At 60.1% G+C, this 23578-nt stretch overlaps 1 protein-coding gene across 1 annotated transcript in view; it reads right to left on the bottom strand.

The window, feature by feature from the left end:
* Positions 1-2802: 2802 nt before the first annotated feature.
* Positions 2803-23578, bottom strand: part of LOC123830642 (contactin-6-like) — a 174809-nt gene continuing 154033 nt past the window's right edge. Inside the window, 12 exon segments of the mRNA XM_045857110.1 lie at positions 2803-2841; positions 2843-2910; positions 3544-3712; positions 4514-4626; positions 8243-8429; positions 9681-9796; positions 9908-10142; positions 12752-12822; positions 15793-15942; positions 16049-16207; positions 16865-16982; positions 17330-17505. Coding sequence (XP_045713066.1) covers positions 2803-2841; positions 2843-2910; positions 3544-3712; positions 4514-4626; positions 8243-8429; positions 9681-9796; positions 9908-10142; positions 12752-12822; positions 15793-15942; positions 16049-16207; positions 16865-16982; positions 17330-17505 — 1601 coding nt within the window.

Raw genomic sequence — 23578 nt, 5'->3', positions numbered from 1 at the left:
GGGCGCCCCAGGATGGCGGCATTGCATGCCCGCTCCTTAGAGCTACCCCCCCCCATGTTCTGCAAAGCATTCTAGAAAAGTCCGGGTTGGGTCAAGTGCGCAGCTCCACAGCAGGTGAGGCGGTGGCCCGGGCACATGGGGGTGCGCCGAACCTGATGCCCCTCGAAGGAGCACAGGCCGGGACTGGGTTCAGGCTCAAAAACCTCCCATTACGTTCGGGAGGTGATGGTCACGTCACTGCGCCTGGAGTCCAGTCCACTCGGGCCCTCTCCCGCGGTCTGTCCTGGCTGTCGGCCATCCCGGGCGCCCCTCCCGCTGCCCAGAGGGGGCCCGCAGACCCGGGGGGTTGCAGCGTGACCAGGAGGAGAGGAGAGGAGAGCGTGGGGCTGAGTCTGCAGGGAGTCACCGGGGTGGCCCCGAGCTCCAGAGAAAGGGCCACCTGTCCCTTGTCCGGCGTCCTGACCCCTGTTCCCCTCTCCTTCTCTGGCCGCTGCCGGGGCGGCCGCTGGTTCTCCCCTTCCCTAGAGAGTGTGGGGAAGGGACCCCGTGCGTACGGCAGCCGGGAACAGCCACAGACTCGGTCAGTGACAGGGTCCCCAGGGAGCCTTCCTGCGGGCGGGGGCGGTCCGTTACCCGGGAGATCCTCCCGCGCTGGAGGCTCGGAACCGCCCGGTTCCGCTCCTCAGGGCACTGGCTCCGGGACGGGGCGAGGTGCTCGTTTTCGTGGGGCTGCTGAGGGTTCTGACATAAACACGGGGGGCTGGGTTTATCGTCCGTCGGACACGCAAGGAGGTGGGGTCCCCGGGTTCACTCATGGCAGTGGGCCAGAGCAGCTCCGTGTGTCCAGCAGCGATGCTCCGTCGGGCGTGCGACACACTCGTGCGCGCCGCGGCCCGCCGCCCTGGCCCCCTGCAGCGGGTGGTGGCAGGTGGGTGCGGTGTCCCGGCCGCGGCGGAGAGGCGGGCCCACGAGACCCCGCGCACAGGGGCTGGCAGGCCGCCGTCCTGCCAGACCCCACTTGGCAGAGTCCAGTGCGGGCGGGCGAAGACACGACGGGTGTGTTAGGTGTGGAGTCACACAGCCCTTCAACACGCGGGCAAGCACGGGCCCAAGCACACCTCGCGTGTGAACGTGACAGCCGCTGACCAAAACCGGCCCAGTCTGGGACGCACACACGCGCGTGGCTGTGACTCTAAGTCACCTGAACAAAAACCTCGCGGATGTCGGACACCCACCCCCCCTCCAGCTGGGTGGGGGGGCGCACGAGGCTTGTCTGTCTCCGGGCTGGGCCGGCATCAGGCCATCAGCCGCCTCACGGGCCCTGCGATCCCCACGGGCGCCCTGCCCGGGCAGCAGCCGGCTGTCTGGGTGGGTGCGTGCCCCAGGCCCCAGCCGCCCTTCACGGGGCCCCTTCAAGGCCCGGCCAGCGGGCACCGCGTGCGGGGACGAGGGCCGGTCTGGGCTGCGTGTCCGCCTCGCTGCCCGGCCCAGGCCCAGCCCACAACCGTGACAAGCTGCCGTCCAGCCGGCCACGCCGGGAATCTCGAACAGCTCTAAACTTCTCTACGAGTGGAAGTGACAGAGCCCAGCTGCGAGGATTGCGTGAGCAGAGTTGGAATCTCCTCAACATGAGGGAGAAGCTGCACCGTGAGAACGAGGTGGCCGCTCTGTGACCGACCCTGTCTCCCCGCTGACTCCCAGGACAGGACGGTACGATGGCTGGTCTGGGGGCCGGAGCAGCCCAAGCACAGGCCTGTCCTCCCGGTGCCGGCAAAGGCAGCGGTGGCCGCACAGATGGCCCCGGCCCACGCGCCACCTTTCCCTCCGCACGCCAAGCGACCCCGAGAACGGGATGCCGGCCTGAAACAGGTTCACCCCAGCGAGGCGTCCACCACAAAGCCTCCCGAAGCTTTGGACAGCGTAAGGATTATTTTTACAGCGGACAGAAGATTGGCAAAGAAACATTCGGACCAACATGTCGAAAACCTGGTGAAATGATGCTGTTTCCAGATTTATTTATTGTAGAAAAATAAGGCCACATACATTGCGAACAGCGTATAATAATTACCTGAGACGTGTTCATGCAACATTTTCCTTAGCAGCATACAGAACTGTCTGAAGAAATGGAACTTCGCCATGAGGAGTTCTTCACTGCACATCAGGGTGGTGAGATCATTTTAGGAAGATGTTATTTCCTTTTTTTCTCTTTGCCGTAAAGCACGTCCCCCGCCATTATTAATACTGAACCTCCAGAAAAGACCTGAGGAGGTCGAGTGTGTGGATGTATTATCAGGTACAAATATTCCGTGCCCCAAACCGATTCCCAGATAGAAGCACATCACCTTTGGAATTGCTTCCATTTCAAAAGCAACCCCACTACAAGCACATTATTTTCTTTTATTTCCAAGGAGGGTGACAGGTTTTAATACCGAAGTAAATTGCTGATAGCATATAAAAATGCACACTTTGGCTGTGATGACTGTAATCTATTTCGTATTTATCATCGTCAACGAGGGGAGTTATTTATACCCTCCCTGGAAGTCTCTTAAAAGCCACCGCAGTGAAAACTCCACAGCTTAATTTGGCACCTTCTCACTGTGCAATCATGTGCAAACTTTAAAATGCAAACGTGTTTAAAATTGTTTTATTACTGTACCATAGATATTTACAAGATCTTAATAATATACTTTTTTTTTTTTACTTTCCAAACAAGTCTGTAATAAGAATGTTTCTGTGCCGGGGCTGGGGGCCTTATTTACAGGAGGATTCGCTCTCGGCACCCTCAGGAGATGGGTGGTGGGTTTATTCGTCGTACGAGTGGGCAAAGGGCAAAACAGTGAGAAATCACGACGGCCACTGGCAGGAAACGGTCGCCCGGTTCTGACACGGGAACTCCTCCGGAACTCAGACCTGCGACGTGGAGAAAGAGAACAGTGTGTCCTGCGAGAGAACGAGATGGCGCGCTGGGCTGACTCTCCGCGACCCGAGTGCCTGCTGTCACTTCTCTCCTGAGAACGTGGTGGACCGTGCCCGTCCCACGGGCAGTGGGCTTCCTTTCAGGGGGCGCCCCGACCCGCTGTCCCGGGGTATCTGCTCCAGAAGCAAAAACGAAAAACTGAAACTGCCCAAAATGACCCGGGCTGCGGGTCACATGAGTGGGTCTGCGACTCCACTCAGCCTGAGTGTCGTGTTCGACCGGTGACGCCTCCGCCACGGGTGTGGGGCCCGGCACGCGCCCACGAGCCTCACGTCTGTGCTCCCTGCGTGTGCAAATCTGTGGGAAAACTGCGATTTCTGCCCCACGGGTGGAATCACGCGCCAGGGTACACAGTCATTTTTCTCGTTTGCAAGATTCAGATGAGGAGCCATAAAGCTGTTCGTGTTATGTAAACATGTTGCACATTTCAGGGATTATTTAAAGAAAAACTGACTCATCACCTCTCGCTCACAGTGGAAAATGGCAACAGGGACCTCTGTGATTCCACCCGGCATTTGGACCAGAATCGGCAGCGCTCACGGAGCCCGGACCCCGCCGCCACTTACTGGACACCCTGGGGATCCTGATCTCCCGGCTGCTGCTGCCGTCCCCGCCGTCGCTGACCGCCCGGATCTCCACCAGGTAGTCCTCCTCCAGCGGCGCCCGCAGCTCGGCGGACGTGTCGTTGGTCTCCAGCACGTGGGTCTCGCTCTGCCGGTTGTGCCGGTACAGGATCTGCGGGAGACGGCAGGCCGCACCGCGTGAGGGGACCGCGTGAAGGGACCGTGTGATCCCCTTCTGGGTTTCAGACACGCGTCAGGCATGCGAGAGACACGTCACCGCCAACACGCCGGCCCCCGGGATGGAGAGGCGCCACGCAGGCCCGGGTTCGAGCGTGCGGTGTTGGGGAAACGCCTGCTTTTGGGGCCGGCGCTTCTGGAAGGAGAACAGAGTCGTCTCCGTTTATTAACTAGCTCGAGGCGGTTACAGCCGCAGCGGGCTGCCGGAAGTCACCGCTGACTGCGGGCGCGTCACAAATCCCCGGGCGCAGGCCAGTGCTGGGCTGGATGTCCGTGGGCACCGATGGCCCCGACGGGCAGGCCTCACGCTGGGTGTGTGAGCGCGCTCCTGTCCGACTCCTTTTATGTCGGTGAGCGATCGCGTCCCACTGCAGCCTGCGTTCTAGAAAGCCCGTGTGAACACCATTCTTTGACCTCGCTCTCACCTCGCACCACCGGCCCCCCGTGAGCCGCCACCCTCGGACAGCCAGGACCGCCGCTGGGAGAAGGATCCCTGCGAACTAGGGCGTTCTCGTCCTCCCCCCCCTCCGTGACGCGTGACGGCCTCAGGGCAGGAAACTCCTCAACGAGGGAGTTAGTGACAGCAAGGCCAAGTCTTTCTGAGACATGTTTTTTTTTTTTTTTTAAAGAGCCCTAAACCTCCACACGCGGGACACGGGTGTGCTGTTTGGCCGAGACCGCCCTGGCCCCGCAGCGGCCCGGCCGGTGGGACCGACGCGGGGGACCCGGCGCTCACCTTGTAGCCCAGCACCTCGGACTCGTTCTCCGTGGTCCTCACGTGCTCCCAGTTCAGGCAGAGCTTGGAGTCCCGCAGCCTCCAGGCGATGTTGGCGGGCGGCTGGCTGGGCGCTGCGGGGAGAGCGTGCGACACCGAGACGGTGAGCATCAACGAGCGCGCGGGGACGCTGCGGCCCGCCCACACGGGAAGGAGCGGCGGTGCGCCGTGGGTTGTGGGCAGGGGGGAAGCCGCAGTGTTTCCGGCATCACCAGAAACGCCGTATTAATTCTAAAACTAGAGGGAGCGAATTCGCTCGCGCTCCGGTCACTTGGGGATGTCCGTGTCAGACGTGTGGATTGCTGATGGCTCACGGCGGCGCGTCCAGTTTTCATGTGTTAGTCGTCGCCGTGGCGTTTGTTTGTTCTTTGTCGGGGGCAGATCGACGGGGGCCCCCTCGCCCCTGCCCCCCCCCGGCCGTCCATCAGGGTGCACCCCAAACACCCTCAGGCTGCGGACCCTTCGCACGCGGGGACCCAGAGCGTTCACTCTTTGTCACCTTTTACCCACCCTTCGGGCTTGACTCAGGGCTCTGGCTGTGGGCAACCCTCAGGTCAAGGTGTTTTAAGGAAAACTGAGAAACACATCGTGGAGGGTCCAGGGGAATCTCCCAGACCTTGTGGTGGAATGTGGCGTGGGCTCAGGGGAGACCGCAGGAAGTGTCGGAACGCCAAGCGGGGTCTCGCCTGCTCCCCACAGGGGTGTCTGCTGTGTGCTCCCTGCGTTGCGCTGGGCCACCTGACTGCCGTCCTCAGGGTGCGAGGTGGGGATCGGGACCGCCCACTACACCTGAGGCTGGATGCCCCGCCCCCCCGGCTGGAGACAGGCCAGGCTAGAGAGTTCCCAAGACAAAGCTGGTGACGGACTCCACCTGGCCCTGTGTCCACCTGGGCCACGTCGGCCGGGGCGGGGGAGCGAGAAGCATGAACGTCACACAACAGAAGCTCAGCTGCGCCCTGGCTGGCGTGGCTCAGTGGATGGAGCGCAGGCTGTGAACCAAAGTGTTGCAGGTTCGATTCCCAGTCAGGGCACATGCCTGGGTTGCAGGCCACGGCCCCCAGTAACCGCACATGGATGTCTCTCTCTCTCTCTCTCTCTCTTCCCCCTCCCTTCCCTGTCTAAAAATAAATAAATAAATAAGATCTTTAAAAATCTTTAAAAAAAAAAGAAGAAGCTCAGCTGCTGGGGGCCCAGGAAAAGGAACATCATCACGGAGGGAGGACGGGATCTCCCTCAAGTCCACGCTGTGGCTTGGAGTTCCCTGAAATTCATGCTGTCTGGGAGGAAGGCGGAGGGAACCCGGGGTTGATGGGCCTGGGCCACCCGGAAGGGTTCACGCGCAAGAGAGCTGGAGTGCAAGGCGGGGGGAGGGCTCCTCCAGGAGCAGGCAGCTCCCGCAAGGTGAGGGAACCCCGAGTCCCCCCCCTACCCTGAGGTTTCCAGTCTAGTGCTTCTCCATGCCCCGCGCTGCTTCTCAAAGACCACAGGCCACGTGATCATCTCCGAGATTTGAAAATCTGGAGAGACTAAAAGTAGTTCGGCTGGAAAGCAGAGGCAACGACGGAACTACTGCCCGGGCAGATGTGTCTGGCACCGGACCGGCATCTGAGAGGCTGGAGGAGCCTAGTATCCGACGTGCTGCAGTGCGGGTGGGAGTGGAGACGCTCTCCGTGGGGTTTTGACTCACCCGCTACTTAGCCTGCGTGCCTGGAGGAGGGCGGTGTGAGCGACATTGTGCTTCACGTCCCCTTGCCCACCCCACGCCCCCGGGGCCGTCCCCGCTGCTCCCCCAGTCACAGCTCAGCCGGGACACGGCAGACACAGCGGTCTGCCTCCTGCCCCCATGGCACTGGGCCCCTGCTGCGTTATGGACCCGCCGCCCTGCACTGCAGTTATTTGCGCTGTTGCGTTTGGTTGCATTTGTCGAGAGCACGGGCCTCGCTGAACTCTGCACCCCCGACCCCCCAGCAGGTTTCACCGGTGCTGAGTGTCGGACTAGGCCCCTGGGTGGCTGGGGGAGGCCACTCCAGGTCCCGTGTGACAGTCTCAGGCCGAGTTAGTGATGGTCTGGACTGGGGGCAGACCCGCAGGTGACACGGTGTGGCCGTCCGACGGGCCGGGGAGGAGCAGCCGCGTGAGGTTAGCCCCCCGGAGGGACGACAGGAGCAAGCCCCCTCCGGGACGTGACTGTGACACCATCCTTCTTTGTGGGGCCAGCGGTCCGGACCGTCCCCCACCTCGTCTAGGTCAAGCTAGCGGACGCAGGGGAGTGGGTTGTGGACCCTCAGCGCGCACAGCCCTCTGCCGAAACGGAGCTGCCCCCCAGGCCTTTGTCCGCCGCCGGTGTGTCTCCTCCCGAGTTCCACCGTGCTCTGCGGTTTCCACGGCACGCCTGTGGCAGCGCCTCACCGGTGCCGCGCCGACCGCGGGGCAGGCGGTGAGGACGAGGGGTCCCCCCGCCCCCCTCCCCGCACACAGGGGAGTGAGAGCAGGGACGCGCAGTGTCTTGCTCTGGTTCAGGTCGGGGGTCCGCCGAGCACCCGCAGTTCAACCTCGGGGCTCTGGCTGCTGCCCGGGGGTGGGGCCACATGTGGGGGACCCCTGCGTCCCCTGAGGACAGGACCACTGTCCGCCATGGCGAGGAAACCCCAGGCCACTTGGTGTTCAGACTGTTTCGGCCACCTGTCATGTCGCAGGGCCACAGGCAGTGGGAACGCCGCGGTTAAAGGCGCGCAGCCCCTCCTGTTGCCGGCGGCCGTGGTGTCGCGCCCCGGTCCCTCTCAGACTCGGCGGGTTCGAGACTCTCGCCCGTCGCCCGTCAGGACACAGACTCCAACGAGCCTGTGCTGACAGGAGCAGAGCAAGTTCCTCTCCGGCGTGTGAGAGCAGAAAACAGCGTGTGTCCAAGAAGAGGGGCTTCTGTCCGAGCAGAGCGTGCCCGGTGTGCCCTCGCCCGCTCTGCCGGACGCTGGTGCGAACCCGGGCCGTCCGCGTCCGCGGGGCAGAGGCCGCAGCAACCGGCCGTCACCCTCCGTGCGGGGCCCTGCCCCCGGGCAGGCTGCTGGCGCAGGGAGGCCGAAAGGGGCAGGGGGGCCACTTCTCGGACCTCGGGGTCCCCCGGTGAAGGAGACTGGGAGACCCCCCAGAGGGAGGGCCCGGGTTTCCCGGCCGCGGGGGACCCCCCTGCAGTGCACGCTGGGACTCACATGACGAACAAAGGGAGCACGGGTGACAGGAAGCTCCGACTGGAGAGAGTGTGTCCGGGACCCTTTCCTCCCACCGTCCCTCCCCCCTCGACTGACGCCCTGTGAGGGCAGCTCCTCTCCGCCCTCGTCTCGGAGCTGCGGGCGTGGAGACTGACCAGTCACGGGAACGCCCCACGTTCCCCACGGCCGGGGGCCCACCGTGGGCTCCAGCCGGGACAGGGTGTCACGGCCTGTGTCTGTAAATTCTGTACATCACCTCCACGCTCAGGACAGCTCGGAGTGTATACGCCAAAAATATCAGAGCAGGCTATTCCAATTGTCACCAGACAGTTCCGACAATTACCCCCACGGAACAGGCAAACCAACCAACTGCGGGAAGCAATCGGTGGACCTGGGTGGGGGGCGGGGGGGGAGGGAGAGCTGGCACAGGCCCGCGTCCCCGGCCACGGCGGACGCCGGCGCGTGGCATGGGAGCTGTACTCACGGGACTTTTTGGTGGTGGCGTTGACCGGGGGGCTGGAGGGCCCCACGCCGCCCGTGTTGTAGGCTCTGACGGAGGCGAAGTAGACGGTGTTCGCCCGCAGCCCGGTGACGGTCTTGGCCGTGGCGTTCCCACCAACGCGCACCCGGCCGGCCGAGGGCTCCCGGGGGTCGTCTGTCCAGTAGGACACCTGGCCGTGGGGACAGAGCGGGCGTCAGCCGCCGCCGCGGCGGGCGTCCCCTGGTGGAGCGGGCCCCGCAGAGACAACGAGGGCCGCCCCGCCTTCAGAGGGGGCAGGTGCGAGGGCGAGAGGTCACGGGGGACGGGAGGGACCCGGGGTTTTCAGGTTGCCGGTGGGAACTGTTTCGTGATGGGCCGAAGGCCGCAGGCTTCAGCAGAGGGCATGTCCTGCGAGAAGCCGGGCCAAGCCCAGCAGAGGCACACCAGCCGTCAGAGGCGGCCGGCATGGCGCCCCGCTGCGGAGCTCTTTGACCGGGGGTGCGCTAATCAGTCACGCGGCTTCTGCGGAGGGGGTCCTGGGCACGGGCGCTGTTTCAGGCACCCCGAACACGACAGAGAGAGAGGGGGCGCGGCCCCTGCCCTCCAGCCCCTTGGGACCCGGGTAGGAGGTCAGAGTGCCCGTGTGGGAGGAAGCCAGAGCCGGGTTTGAGGGCTGGCACCGAGCACAGCACTCTGACAGTGTGGGGGGGTGGGGCCGGGAGACCGCCCGGGGCAGTGGTCAGGGGAGGGTCCCAAAGGCAGCAGGGGCTGGGGGTGAGTTAGGGGTGTCCGCAGGGTTTGACGGGGTGAGGCATTCTGGGATCGGAAGGGCAGGGTCACGGTCAGGCCAGCACGGCTCTCTGCTTGGACCGGAGGGTTCGTGTGAAAAGGAAAACCACAGCAGCGCAGGGGAAATTAAGGAGGTTTGGGATTACGCGTTGACTCTAACTCCAAAGTAAAGGACTCTGTCGCCGAGTAGTAACTCTCGGCTCTTCGGGAAAATGAGGCCCGCCGAGAGGACGTGAGTTTCCTCATTCCAGGTAAGCTCTGTTTCTAGATGACGGATTTAGGAGAGTCTAGGGTTTCTCTCATCACTTCACGGCCTTCTCCAAAACGACACCCCTTCCAAGCCCGCTCCGGCTCACAGGGCAGGCTCCCCGAGAAACTCTGCTCAGGTCTGCGATCAGCGAGCATGCGCTGTCCCTCCCCGCCCGCCCCACTCCCACGCCCAGTAGGGCTGCAGTTTGAATAGCGGTGTGAGATGATCCCTCTTCCCGTGTCCCAGGCCAGCCTCGGTTCCTCGGCTTGCTGGGAGACACCCCGCCCTGCGGCCGGGGGCGCAGGCTGCTGTGTCCCCAGCAGCAGGCTGGCCGTGCAGAACAGGGGACCGGACGCAGGAGCCCCCAGCTGTGCAGAGGGTGGGCGACCCCCGGGGGCTCACCTCATAGCCCAGCACCCGCCCGGTGTGCCTGTTCCAGGCGATGGCCGTCCACGACACCTCCATTTCCGAAGCAGAGGAGCTCTGGGCCGACGTGCCCCCCGGGGCCAGCTGGGGTTCTGCCATCCGGGGGAGAGACACGGCCATCTTCAACGGAGAGGTTCGCGGCAGGGGGGTGCGAACGGGGCCCCCAGCGCCAGGAGGCCCAGGCGGGAGCGGGGGCGACTTACCGTCCTCCCCGGAGTAGATGACGGCCGAGGGGCTCAGCGCCCCGTCCCCTTCGCTGTTGTACACGCCCACCTTGACCTCGAAGGGGGAGAGGGGGCTGACGCTCTCGTTTCTGTACACGAACGAGCACGGCTCCGCTGCCGGCACCCTGCGCGTGGTCCAGGCGGCCGCGCCCACGGGCCGCAGCATGACGACGTAGCCGAACCCCCCTCCGCTCTGGAGCTCCTCCGGCACGGGCTGCGGGGAAGGGACCGGCCCCTGAGTGCTGGCCCTGGGGGGCTACAGCTGCGTCCCCTCTACTGGCTGGCCGGGGCGCCCTGTCCGGGGGCGGGCCGGCTGCTCCGCCCGGCTCAGGGGGTCTCGGGGAAACAACAGTTCTTTCCTCTGGAGTGCCGGTCAGGGAGCTGGTCCCGGTTACAGACACTCACGTAAATCAGTAGAAGTTTTAAATAGGAATGTAAAATAGGTTTATATTTGATACAATATATTTTATAAAATATATATACTATATATTTTATAAATATATAAGCATCTATTTATATGTTTATATTTCTTTCCATGGGTATTCACAAGTATGAAATAAATTAGAAATTTGTAAAATTTTATAGGTTAAGCCCTGGCAGGCATAGCTCAGTGGATTGAGCGCGGGCTGCGAACCAAAGCATCGCAGGTTCGATTCCCAGTCAGGGCACATGCCTGGGTTGTAGGCCACGGCCCCCAGCAACCGCATATTGATGTTTCTCTCTCTCTTTCTCCCTCCCTTCCCTCTCTAAAAATAAATAAATAAAATCTTTTAAAAAAAGTAAAAAGATTTTATAGGTTAAAACATTGTATATTCACATTTTGATATGCATTTTTAAACTCGGTACAAAATAACTTATTAACTATGCTTTTCTTTCACAAAACTATTCAACAGGTGCATGTCAGATGCAGGGAATAGAGTTAGTGTGTAGTGATATTTGCTTAGTAGAAAGGGCCTCTCCCACATTTTTAAACCTGCATCTTCATTAGCGATAACATCAGTGTGCACTTTTCCCCGACATTAAAAAAGAAAAGACAAAAAAGAAAACTTTGCTAATTCCCACAGAGACGGGGTTCTTTAAGATTCATTGAAAACCTAAACTTATTAAAATTCCAAACCCAAAATGGATACCAGTTCCCCAGAGCTCCGCAGATATGAGGCATGACAATCACACAAAATAGATGGAGAAGAATTCGTGCTTGAATCTAGACAAATCTTCCCCCTGTTTATCGGAAGGTTTTCTTTAGAGAGCCACACCATGTATTTAGTTTCTCCAAAGGAAAGTGCTCCCCCCAAAAAAACAGTGTCCACAGACTAATTGGGCACACAGGGCAGGACCTGATGCTGGCCTCCCACGCCCCAGAGTCCACCTTGGGGGCCGCCCTTGCCCTCCGGCGCCCACGCACCGCACCTCTGACCCCGGGGTGGGGCCGCATCCGACTCCCTGGCGGTGCCCTTCAAACCACAGGCGCCGCCCTGTCCAGACCTGTGACCCTCTGTGATGCCGAACCCCCGCCCCCGGCCGTACTCCAGAGAGCCGCCCGGGCTGCCGTCCCTCCAGAACTCGGAGGAGAGCTGCAGGGGTGGGGCAGCGGCAGAGGAACGGAGAGCGGCCACCGGCAGAACGCACGCCGCACCGGGGGCCCGAAGCCGCGGGAGCTAGGAGGAAAGGAAAGCCACAGACGACGCGGAGAAGAGCCTGAACTCAGTCGGAGGTCGGAGGTGACGAAAACGAGGAGAACCGGGCGGGGCGGGAGGGGCCGGTGGAGCCGGGGCGGCGGCCAGCCCAAGGACAAGTGCGCCCACAGTCTCACGCCTCCGGTCCCCCGTCTCCCGGGCCCGCCTCCCACAGCTCCCCGCAGTGGCTGCGGGCGGGCGGGGGTGGGGGGGAGGAAGGAGAGGCCGAGGAGCAGGTCCGAGAAACCTCGGGGCGGGACTGTGCCCGCCCTCCACGGCGCAGACGCCCAGGCCGAGGGGGGCCTGGGCGCCCGGAGACGAGGAACTTGAGGTTGGTGGGAAGTGGAAGGTTTATAGTAATAAGCCAGGCTGATTGTTTTTTTCAATTCTCAGCCAAGGACATTTTTTGAGAGAGAGAGAGAGAGAACGAGAGAGAGAGGAGAAAGAAACATCAGTTGGTTTCCTCTCGCATGCTTCCTGACTGGGGATTGAACCTGCAACCTGGGTGCATTGAACCGCGCCCAGCAGGAACTGAACAGGAACCAGCAGGAACAGGAACCAGCAGGAACCGCACCCCCAGACTTGCTGTCTGCAGGGTGATGCTCCCCCCGACTGAGCCACAGCGGCCACGGCCAGGCTGGACGTCCCCCTGAGCACAGCACGAGCCTGCAGGTCAGAGGTCAGAGCTCAAGGAGGGCGGCACCAAAGCTCTTCCCTCTGCTGCGCTCTCACCTGCACGTGCGGAGGCGCGGGCCGGCGGGGTTCAGGGGGCAGCGAGGGGGCGCCCCTATTTTCCACCCGCGCCCTGTGGAATCCCACTCATCCACAAAGTCCACTGCCCGAGGCCACAGTCGAACCCAGTGCCGGCCGCCCAGTGACACTGGCTACGCCACCAACCGAACCCAACCCCCCCGTCGGTGCACACTGAGGTTGTTTTCCCTGCCCCGGGAAGAGGCTGGTGCCCCGCGAGTCACGGGCTGGCATTCTGGCAGAATAACAAACGCGCCCGGCGCCTCCTCCGGAGAAGGCTTCCTCGGGCGCCTTCCGTGCCATGTGCTCTCCTCACACGCCCGATTTGCTTGGCGCTGTCCTCCCCGGCCAGTGAACCCGCCTGCCCCCAAAACAGCTCAGTTGGATGGGAAATTACCTCCCACATCACGACGAGGTCAGACCGGCTTCCTCCGCCTCCGTGGATGTTGGCAGGGGCCACGGCCGGCACTGAAAGCAACCGAGAGAATGAGGGGTAGCGGTTAGGAGAGAGTGCGTCCCCACCGGGAGCGGCCCCTTTCGTGGGTTCCACACCCACTCCCCGCCCCCCCCCGAGCACACGCTCCGTGAGGGAGCCCGCATGCTGGAGGAGCACGCACAGTGTTCGTCCCCACGCCCACGTTACTATTCGACAGACGCCGTCGAGCGGGGCCCATGAGCGCCCCGGCTCCCAAGTTAATTAGGAGTGGGGTGACACCGTGCATCTGACATTCTCGTGCACCCTCCACTAATTGGCAGCACGATGCGGCTTTCAGGCGGTGCTGCGATCTAGCGCCTGAGTCTACAGTTGTGCCGTAAACACGTTCCCGAGCCAGATATTAATTAAATCTTCCTTCTTCCAATAAACAAACTAAAGTAGTTTTTATTTCTGGTAGTCATCAGGGTGTCTGAGCATTTAAAAATAAATTCTTGAGTGGTATATAATTAAATAAGTTCCTGTTTTGTGCTTGAGTCTCAGATCCCTCCGTACAGAACAGACGGCGTTTCTCTAACTCTTTGCTCCCAAAGTGTGATTGCAGGGGGTCTCTGATTCAGCCCAGAACTCTGGGGCAGAATATTCCAGATGCCGATTGTTTTTGTGAGTTATAGGCCCTTCATCTATGCCCCTGTGAGAACCACTGTAATGAATAATAAATGCTTTGAAGTGAAATCATGAAGTTGATGACAATTGTGTGTGTGAGTATTTATTCTAGTGTATTATCGGAGTGGGATTTTATTTTATACCCATGGAAGTGTTTAAAAAACCCTCTTTGTCCTGAAATAGTGACAAGATTATCCTAGATCTGGGATGATGGGTAAATCTGCGGGATGAGCGTTTGGACTGCTGAATGATACGCAGTTACCTGTGTGAGTTCGCCTGTTACCACCACCCGGGGCTGGGTGGAGTGACGGGTACCTTTGCTGAGGGAAAACGCAATCCGTGAGTTTCCATCGCTCGTTTCAAAGTTCTCTTCCACCACAGGGACCACAGAGACACATCCGAGGGATTTATTCGCTCCCATTGCACTCCCATGGTGAACTTAGTGATAGGTATTCCGCAATAATCTGATGGTTTTTTGGAAGAGCAGCCCCAGTCAGACATTATCCATTTTCTTTTATTTTTAAAATTTTTAAAAAAGATTTTATTTACTTATTTTTAGAGAGGGAAGGGAAGGAGAAAGAGAGAGAGCACGAAACATCAATGTGTGGTTGCTGGGGGCCGTGGCCTTCAACCCAGGCATGTGCCCTGACTGGGAATCGAACCTGCGACACTTTGGGTCGCAGCCCGCGCTCAATCCACTGAGCCACGCCAGCCGGGGCTGACATTATCCGTTTCCATCTGTAAATGCACCCTAACGCATCTGCCTCGATCTCCGAGTGCGTTCCCAGGGCGCCCTCGGCCTCCCCTCCACTCTTCCTCTGTCTTTCAGAGCCTCTGGCCGGGGCGGCGCAAGCCGGTGGGAGCACCCCACACTCACAGGTGTTCGTGCCGACAGCTCACGGTGACACCGTTTCTCAGCGGCTGTGTGATTGTGTACGTGCATGCGGAGATCCTTTAAAATTAGGCTTTAATTTGCTCTTCACAAAGCGTTGGATATTCTGGGTAACAAAGCCCCTTCCATTGTTCCATTTTCAACTGTGCCGTCGTCCGTACCCTGAAACCGTACTGCGGCCTGCCTCTGATGATGCGGAACAGAAAACCACGCGGTTCCCCAAGACCCGGAGCCCCTAGAGGGCGACCCTCCAGGACCCCGTGCCTCCTTGTGCTGTGCAGGTGCGTGCCGGTGGTTGACGGAGGGATTAACTCGGACAAACTCTGCTGTGGACACTGTGCGGCCAGCCCTGCCCGAAGCCGTGCTCATTCGCGTCCGACGGTCGGAAACAACCCGGAACCAAAGCGGAGACCTACGGGAGCCGTGCGCCCTTCCCTCGCCTCGCTGGGGTTTGCACCCAGGTCTCCTGCGGCTGCTCGCTTCCTGAAGCCGGTCCCTTGCTCATCGCGGTCAAGGTCAACGGCTGTGGGGCGGGCGTGCTTGTGGCCACCTCCGGAGGAGGCCGGGCTCCAGATTCCGGCTGGGCCCGACACAGCGGTTCCCGTCCCGCTCTCCCTCCCCAGCTCCGCACCGAGCACGCGTGTCTCCTCTGCGCTCTCCGCCTCCGGGACGACGCCCTTCTCAGCGCCGCTCTCAGCTGGGCCGCCCGGCGGCCGGCCCCCCTCTCGCGATAGAAGTGCCCCCCGATCTGTGGTTTCAGTGGTGACTCCCTGGCACCTGAGGTCCCGTGCCTGTGACTGCAGTAGCTTGTCAACAAAGCGACGGCACAGTGACCCTCAGTGGTGAGGCGCAATGGGGAGGTGGGCTGGGCTGGCCATGCCCAGCGTGTGGGCGGTGGGGCACGCAGGACCCTGTGCGTGGCGGTCTGAGCGCGGAACAGGGGTCCACGGAGGAACCCAGGAAGGGCGGCGCTCACTGGTCGTCTGCCCGTCAGTGCCCGTGGTCAGGGATGCGAGGGCCCGCCGTGCGCGTGTGGGGGAGGGACTCTGCTCTTGAGCAACAGGACCGTGTCAGGGTCCGTGCGGAGAGGCCGATGGAAATGCCTGGCTGTCCACGCCTGCAGTGTCTCTGCGGGTTCTCGGCTACATGTCTCGGAACAGGCAGAAGCTCATCTGCGTCTACAGAGTCTCTCCCGGTTTCGACTGGAAAGTACAGGAGAGCACGGCTCCGGAAAAACCCAGTCTGTGCGCGTCTGCTGGACTCAGTCCTCTCCCACGGAGCGCACTCACTCGGAGGAAATGCACCTGACTTTGTGCCAATGAGAACGCAGCAGTGAGGCCGTGGGCGACTGTCTCTGGCTTGGGCCAGAAACGGGGCTGCCCTTTCTGCTTGTGTTCTTTGGGGGCTGCACCCCCCGGAGCCTCCTGCAGCTTGGTCCGAGTCTTACCCGATGCTTTGGTCCTTAGCAGCTCCGACGGGCGGCTGGGCTCCCCGATCCCAATGCCGTTCCCGGCAACGACCCGGAACTCGTACTCCACCCACGGGCTCAGGCCGACCACGGTCGCGTTGAATGTCTGGCCGCTGAGAACTTCTGGAACTGCAAAGAAGGGGACACTGGGTAAAATCAGTCCATCCATCCATCCATCAATCAAACAAACACACCATGTGTTTCACTTAGTGACCCGACCGCCGGAGCCCCTTACCCGTGGAAACCGCCTGCCACCCCACGGAAAAGGGGGTCCGAGCCTGCACCGCGAAGACCTGCACGGGGCTGTTGTTGTCCGCGCCCGGCCCCCAGCTGAGCCGGGACGTGGTGCTGGAGACCTGGTCCACTCTGACGTCCCGGGGGGGGCCGGGGGGGCCTGGAAAACACGTGCAGTGATGACCGTGTGGGAAATCGTTAAGTTCGAGGATTCGAGACAGCTGTGTTTGGCTTTTTTTTTTCTGTTACGCTTGCAAAATAAAATACTGAACATAATATATTTCGGCACATTACTCGAGATAAAGCCCTATTAATTCAGCTTACATGGTGAGAGATTAATTTGGAAATGCTTCCTCTGAAGATTAGAAAATGCCAGCCATGGAACGCTTGAATATCATCCGATAAGGAGCTAATCTCCGGCTGAGAATGGCTCTCCTCCGCTCCTCGAGAAACTAGCTCAGTCCATGCAGCCGCCACAGAGAAGTGCAGGGACCTGACCTTGACCCCGCTCTGAGAGAGTGGCTCAGTGCAGATAGCAGGTGGGTGGGGGTCTCAGGGCCTCACGCTGCTGGCTGGGTCTGACTGCTCCTCAGAACTGGACTACACCTACGCCTTGCCACATCCGTGCCCACCCCACCCAGGCCCTGGGGGCTTGGAATTTGGAAAATTAAAAAAAAAACAAAACAAAACAAAAAAAACCTTTCCTGGCTGTCTCACGTCTGTATCACGGTGCGGTCACTCGAGGCCCTGCTTTAACTCATTAACGTTTTTGGCCGTGACGGACAGCATGCTTGTCTCTGTCCACACTCGTGCTGACCTCTGACAATGACTTCGGCGGCGGCAGACAAGGTTTCCAGAGCTGTTCTCACCGTGCACAGGTACCTCCCCGAGTGACTTAGCTGAATGTTCCTGATCATCAAATCCCCGACAGAGTCCTGCGGGCGGAAAGGGGCGGAAACGGAAACATGCTCAACGGGTCACGCGTTGCCACAGCCAGATAAACGCCGAACACCAGGCAGCCGTGAAGTTAGGGGTGTCTACTAGAATCACTGCCACTTCTCGTGTTTGACCTCTTTTATGATCCCCTTTCTTATAGGTGTCCCTAGAACGCAAGCATTTGCATGAACGACATAAAGCAAAGTAAAACAAAAACAGATGCAGCCGCACAAACAGGCAGCGATTGCCCAGGCAGATGAACACGGGGGAACGGTTAGGAAGGGCGTGGGCTGGTGTAAAGGACTCGGCTGGACTGGTGGAGCCCTTGGATGCTGCGGCAACTCACCCCGCCGATCCGCTCGAAGTGCGGCTCTCCCTCCCCGAGGTCGATGGCGTGCCCGTTGAAGGACCAGACAAAGCCCACCTCCACCGAGGGGTCGCGAGACACCTGGCACGGCAGCACGATGCTCTCGCCCACGGTGACGTCCGTCGGGGGCGGCGGCACGGTGATGGCGGTGCGCTCTGCGGAGAGAGGACGTCGTGGTCATGAGCGCGCACGTCCGAGGCCGGCGAGGGCTGTGGCGCTCACCCTCGGCGGGTGTGCGGCCGCGCGAGAGGCAGGCGTGGGTGCGTGCGCCTCGGGGCCCTGCCGCATTCAACGGGAAGACTCCTCTCGCCGTCTCAAGTGTGTCCGCACGGTCGGTTCAGCATGTTACTTTTAATAACACTAAAGACACGCTCTTATTCATGCTTCACGTGGGAAAACATTTTCTAGAAAGGTCTGTGGATGGCAAAGGACGGCATCCCATACGGGGGAGACACGCCACGCCACTGTTTTTCTCCCTGAAATCCCAGCCGCGCCCCAGTCCCCACGCGGGCTGCCGCTCCGAGCAGCCGGCGGCCACGGCTCGAGGACCCGCACTCCGTCCCGGAGATCGGAACTTTGGTGGTTCGCACAGACTCACGGGTGTACGTTCTCATTGACGAGTGGCACCGTCGTGAGGACGGTTTCCATTCCAGCTGGAGGAGCCACACCAAACGTTTTCCCTTTTTATCCAGATTTTGCAACGTTAGCTTCATCCATCTGTCATCCCAGAAACCTTCCCTCCAGAAATACCAGCCACGGCGTCAGCACTTTCTCTGCAAGGGCTGGGGTCCCGCCCCCGCCCGTGCCCAAGGCCAGCTCCCAGGTGCCCCCGCTGGCCTCCGGAGCCCCATCAGTTCTCCCAGTGGCGGGCTGTCTCTGAGTCCGAGGGCAGCTCGCCCAGCCCTGCCGGTCCCAGCCCAGACCCCGCAGCGAGCCAGCCGCGCACACACAGGGAGGCCTCACCTGCACAGAACAGGGGCGGGGCTTGGGCAGCAGGAACCTGCGTGGGTGCTATTTAAGGGAGGAACAAGGACTCAGCTCTAGTGCATTAGTGAGCTCTCCTTAGCATCCCTTTCAAGTTCTTCAGAAACTAATATTAGAGAGGTGCTTGAAGGCCATCGGGCTCCGTCCCAGGGAGTGGGGGGATGTTCGTGCACCACGTGGGCGCCCCTCCTGGAGGACCACAGGGCCGAGGACGGGATGACGCAGAACCCTTCCTGCTACACAGGTGCGGGTGACACCAGGGGGCCCCGAGTGACAGCCAGCTACAGAGGACAGACAATCGTCGGGGAAACTGAAATTACTTAAGCCTCTTCCTCTGGGAAAATGAAACCTAGAGGGGCAGACAGGTTCATCACTGTATCTGGTGTGATTTTAGTCCCCTGCACACTCCTCAGGTATTTACTTGTACGAGGTCGAGTCCCCTGGTTAACAACCCCTGGCGTGCGTGCGTGCGTGCGTTGGGTTCTCTGGAGAGCGTGTTCCGGTCGTGACATCCCGGCTCCCCCGGGAACCCTGGCTGGGTGGCTCCTCCAGGGGACGGGGGGGCGTGCATGTCCGCCCTGCGGCTGCCCTCCGCAGAACAGGTCCACGCGGCCGGGCCAGGGGCGGGGCTCGGGCAGAGAAGGCCTCGGGGTTGGCTGTCCGACCCCGAAACTCCCGTTTAAGGAAGAGCCACGCCCTGCGCACGAGGCCGTCAGACAGCCTCTGGGCGTTCGTGCCAGGAGGACGCGGTGTCCAGTAACACGCTGTGGGGTAGTGACACATCAGAGCGACACAATAGCCGCTTCCCTGGGCATTTGACTGTGGTTGAGCGTGGACGCTCCGTTTTATCTTGTTGAAAAGTCCAATTCCTGAATTTAAAGAGCCTCTTAGAATTTATTTAACTTTTGGTTTTCTACGTCTGCTAGATTATGGAACGTTTTTAACCCATCTTGCAGTGTCAGCGATTCTGGGACACGGTGTTTGGAAAGACGGCGTTCGTGGGTGCAGATGACGCACACACACAGGAGAGCATGTATGTGTGTGTGTGTTGCTGGTTTTATGGCACGTGGACACATGCAGACACATGTGTGTGTTTATGAGACTGTCACCTCAATGTCATTTAGTAATGCTTGTTAATTTTCAAAGTAAGGACACTGGTTTTGTTATCTGAAAAAGATTCCCTCACCTTTTAAAGCCCCGTTCTGAAATATTTACGGATGAAACCACGTGATGCTTGGGCTCTGCCTCTACCTGTTTGGGGGGGGCTTGGGGAGGCAGGGGAGGGTATACATGAGACGAATTTGGGCGTGAGCGGGTGATTGCCTATCTACCCTTTCTGATGGGTATATGCAAGTTCCTCACACTGTTTCCTCTGCTTTTCTGTGTTTGCAACTTTGAATAACAACAAAAGACGGACAGAAAGGACGTGAGGGCGGGGAGTGAGTGGCTATGGGTGGGCTAGGGCTGACGGCTTCCAGAAGGTTACCCTGATGGAAATGACAGCATCCATGGAGAGTCCATAAAGCTACAAAACTTTAACACTCACCATTTTCAGTCCATTTCCATGGGATAAAAGTCCTATGAAAATGACTTGACCGTCCAATCCTGTTCCTAACAAGTATGAGGGAAGGTTTAATAAAGTATACGCTGCTTTCGACGAGTAGCTTTACTCAGATTAACCTTGTTGATAGTGCACGAGGTTTCCGGAACACACCCACGGTGACGGGCACCGCAGGAGACGTGGGAACTAATTACTTTACAACTTGTGTCGGAATTGCTTCGTGGGACTTCTTCAAACACCAGTGCGATTGGTTCCTGCGTTAGTGGCCAGCCACGCCCCCCGTCCCACCCCACCCTGCAGGCGCCCTGCTGGGGGGGACGGTCCAGCGTGGACCTGGGCTCCTGACCACCCACTAACCGTCCTTCTTGTTTGTTTTGTTGCTTTCTTCGGCACCCTCAGCTCGGCCAAAAGCTCCGCCTGTCGGTGGCATTCTGCCGGCATCACTCTTCAGAGTAATCACTGCCCAGGTGTCTCCAAAGTTTCGTGCTCCTCTCGCAGGAAGGGGAGCCGCGCGAGGAAAGCCACCGACCCCCCTCCCTCGGTTCACACATGCGGCTCTGCCTTCGCACGTCCCTGACATTATCAGGAACGTTGCTAAGATACCCACACAAAGGGAGCTGGTGTATAAATAGCACTTCGAGCAGGTGACAAAACTCCCTGATATTTTCTCCTTGCTAGTGAACTTGTGAGGACGAGGAAATCAGTACTTTTAAAATCGGTTCCCCTTCCTAAGTCCTTGGGCCTCAAAGTGCCCTTCCTGCTAGCACACTAACCCTTTGCTGCCTCTCGGTTCCTTCTTCCGTTTGCACGCTTCACCCTAGGACTGCCCTCCCTCCGCCTGTGGAAGCTCCGTTCACACTCGAGCGCACGTGTGGAAGTGGTCGACCCCCCCCCGCCCCAGGTGTTCTCTGTGTTAAGGCACCTCCGTCTGCCCTCGCGTGGGAGGGCACCTCTGCTGGGAAGGGAACCCGCACTGGCGTTATTGTCCAGCCCTTTGCAAAGGCCGCTCTGCGGGCCTCCGGGTCCCCGTGTGTCTGCCCGTCTCTCCACGTTCGGGCTGCGGTTGTCCAGGTGGAGCCTACGCACCTTTTCCAGGAGGATGCCTCTTCTCCCCCTTGGGCTCCCTGCCAGGCGCTCATGGAAGCTTCCCTCTGTGTTTATCCCGAATAAAACACCTGCTGTGCTTTTCCATTAAAAAAAAATTGTGGCGAATATTTGTCTTCAAGCATCGCCGAGGCCTCGCCTGCCGTCTCGGGTCTCCAGCCCACGAGGACCTCCAGTGTCACACGTGTTAGGCCGGCTCAGCACGTCCCAGCGTCCCTTCGGGTCTTGCCTGCCTGTCACGGCCCCCTTCTCTCTGTGGGGCGCCCTCTGGGAACGTCCAGTCCCCGCGTCTGCCCCGCAGGGACCCTCCCGTCGGCCGGATCCAGCGTCGCACCGAACCCCTCCACCGTGTTCTCCCCGCTGCCCCCTCCCTCCTCAGCTCGGGAACTCCCAGGTGCTCCTAGCAGGCGGCACTGCCCTCCTCCAGGGCTCCGTCTTGTCATCTGCGTTTGCCACAGTCGTCACGACTGGTTTGTAATGCCCTCGCCTGATAACTTCCGGACCGCCACCGGCGGCTGCCACTGCCGGATGGTCCCCGGTCTGGCCATCAGCTCCTGGCCCCGGCTGTTTCTGGCAACATTTGACCAACACCAGCCCCTGCGGGTCAGAAGGAAACGTTTTTACTTTGTTACAGGTTTCCAAGTAAGTTTCCTTTGTTCAAGGAAGCCGGGGCAGAGGGCTGGACCCGGTCAGGAGTCGGTGTGCGTGGGGTGGCTCCCAGGGGTGTCGAGCGCTGGCCGGTTTTGCTCTGGTGTTCCCATCAGGGACACGGTCCTCCGGGGGCTGGGCTCCCGGCTGCTTGATTGGCAGCCCTCGTCCCTCTTCGCTCGGGCTGAGCGCCGCTTCCCTCGCCCCCCTGGCGCCGCGAGGCCGCCGGCCCTTCCCCTTGGACGTTCCCGCTTTCTGCCGGTTGGTTGCCTGCGTTTCCGACTCGCACGGCTCAGACGGCGGCCCGTTCCCGCAGGAGGAGGAACCCGCCGGGGAGGGGGGCTCCCGCTTCTCCGCTTCTCCCTTCCCCGGAGGACCAGAGGACCACCCCTCGTGCTGCCACCCCCTCGGTTTTTCTCGCACGCCCTTCGTGCTTCCGTTGCTGTGTGCATTGTAAACACACGGTAACACCGGCTGGTGGCCGGTGGCCGGTGTGACGCGGTTGGGACGGAGCTGCTGCGACTGGCCGGGGCAGAGGTCTCCCCCGTGTCGCTCGTGTTTAATAATGATGCGCTGTGGGCCGGGCGGGGGGGGGCGGCCTGGGCTGCCAGTCCGTCCGTGGGAGACCGGAGGGCAGCTGGGGTGGGGCCACTGAGGCCGCGGGAGCAGGGCGGGCCGGTGCTGCGGGCAGAAGTGGAGACCCCGGTCTCGCCCCTCGTCCCACACTGAGGGTGTGGCTGCTGGTCCTCTGCTCTCCAGGCGGAAGACCAGGGGCCGGAGGTGGGGACATTGTCCTAAGGATCTGGCGAGCCTAAGAGACGGGACCTACATGCAGTGTCCTTAAGGATTCCCCAAGGAGATGCCCTGGCCCCACCATCTCAGCGTGAAGTGTGGTGGGTCGACAGGCCCCCACGCTCAGCCAGAGCTTTCATAAGGCATCGGTGCCCCACCGCAAACATGGGCAAAGGACGAAGACTCACAAAGTATCCTGTACGTCTTGTAAGAAAAAAAAAACGGGGCTTCAACAAAGAAGAAGAGGGCAGTTTAGGACAACAGAGCCGCAAGAAGAGTAAAATAGAAAAGAAAACTTACGAGCAATATTTTCAGAGAGAGAAAAAGAGTAAGAAATCATTTAAAGGGACAGCAAAAAAAATAAGATGACACTTCAAGTTTTAAAAAACAGCAAAAACAAACATTAAACCACATGTTTGGAAGACACAGTTATCACCTGGAAGGTAAAGCAGAAAAGCTATACAATGTATCCTGGGAAGAGAAACAAACACCCACCTGCCTGCCTACCTAGATGTAACCTAGACCGCTGTTTAGAAACTATATAGCTAAACATGGAAAATAGAGTGAATCACACACCCAGAACATACATGCATGTTATGCATACCTACCTAAGACAGACACACAGACATCACTGGACCTGGGGAACCTCGCGTGAAATAGCGCACACCTCAGAACAGGAAACGCAGGGAGCCGTCACATGATCCAGGACCTGGTTCAGCACCAAGAAGTCTGAGTTCCCAGGATGGCCCCGGGCCCCTCAGCCCGTGGGACCCCAGGAAGGGCAGACTTCTGCGGGGGGTGGGGGGGGGGCAGCAGAGAGACCCCAGACGAGGACCGGGAGTCCACCCGGTTCCGGCTTTCAGAGCAGAGCGGCGGCTCCGGCCTCGAAAGACTGATGATTCCCAGCCTGGAACTCTCTCCCCGGCCAAACCACCCATCGGAGGTAAGCCCAGAATAAAGACGCTCTCAAATGGGAGAAACCTCAGAAGACTGTGGCTCTCTTGGATTCTTTCTCGGAAGCGCACTGGGAGAGGCAGCCTCGCAAAATAAGGGTTTGGACCCGGAAAGAGTGGCCTGGCGCCCGGGCGCTGGCTGCCACGTGCAGGGCTGGCTGATCTTGAGCAGACGCAAGTGAGATC

Source organism: Phyllostomus hastatus, unplaced genomic scaffold, assembly GCF_019186645.2.
Source record: "Phyllostomus hastatus isolate PE091 unplaced genomic scaffold, TTU_PhHast_1.1 phas_scaffold_129, whole genome shotgun sequence".
Classification (NCBI taxonomy): Eukaryota; Metazoa; Chordata; class Mammalia; order Chiroptera; family Phyllostomidae; genus Phyllostomus; species Phyllostomus hastatus.
The sequence above is the reverse complement of the archived record's forward strand: the minus strand, read 5'-3'. Positions and strand labels throughout refer to the sequence as shown.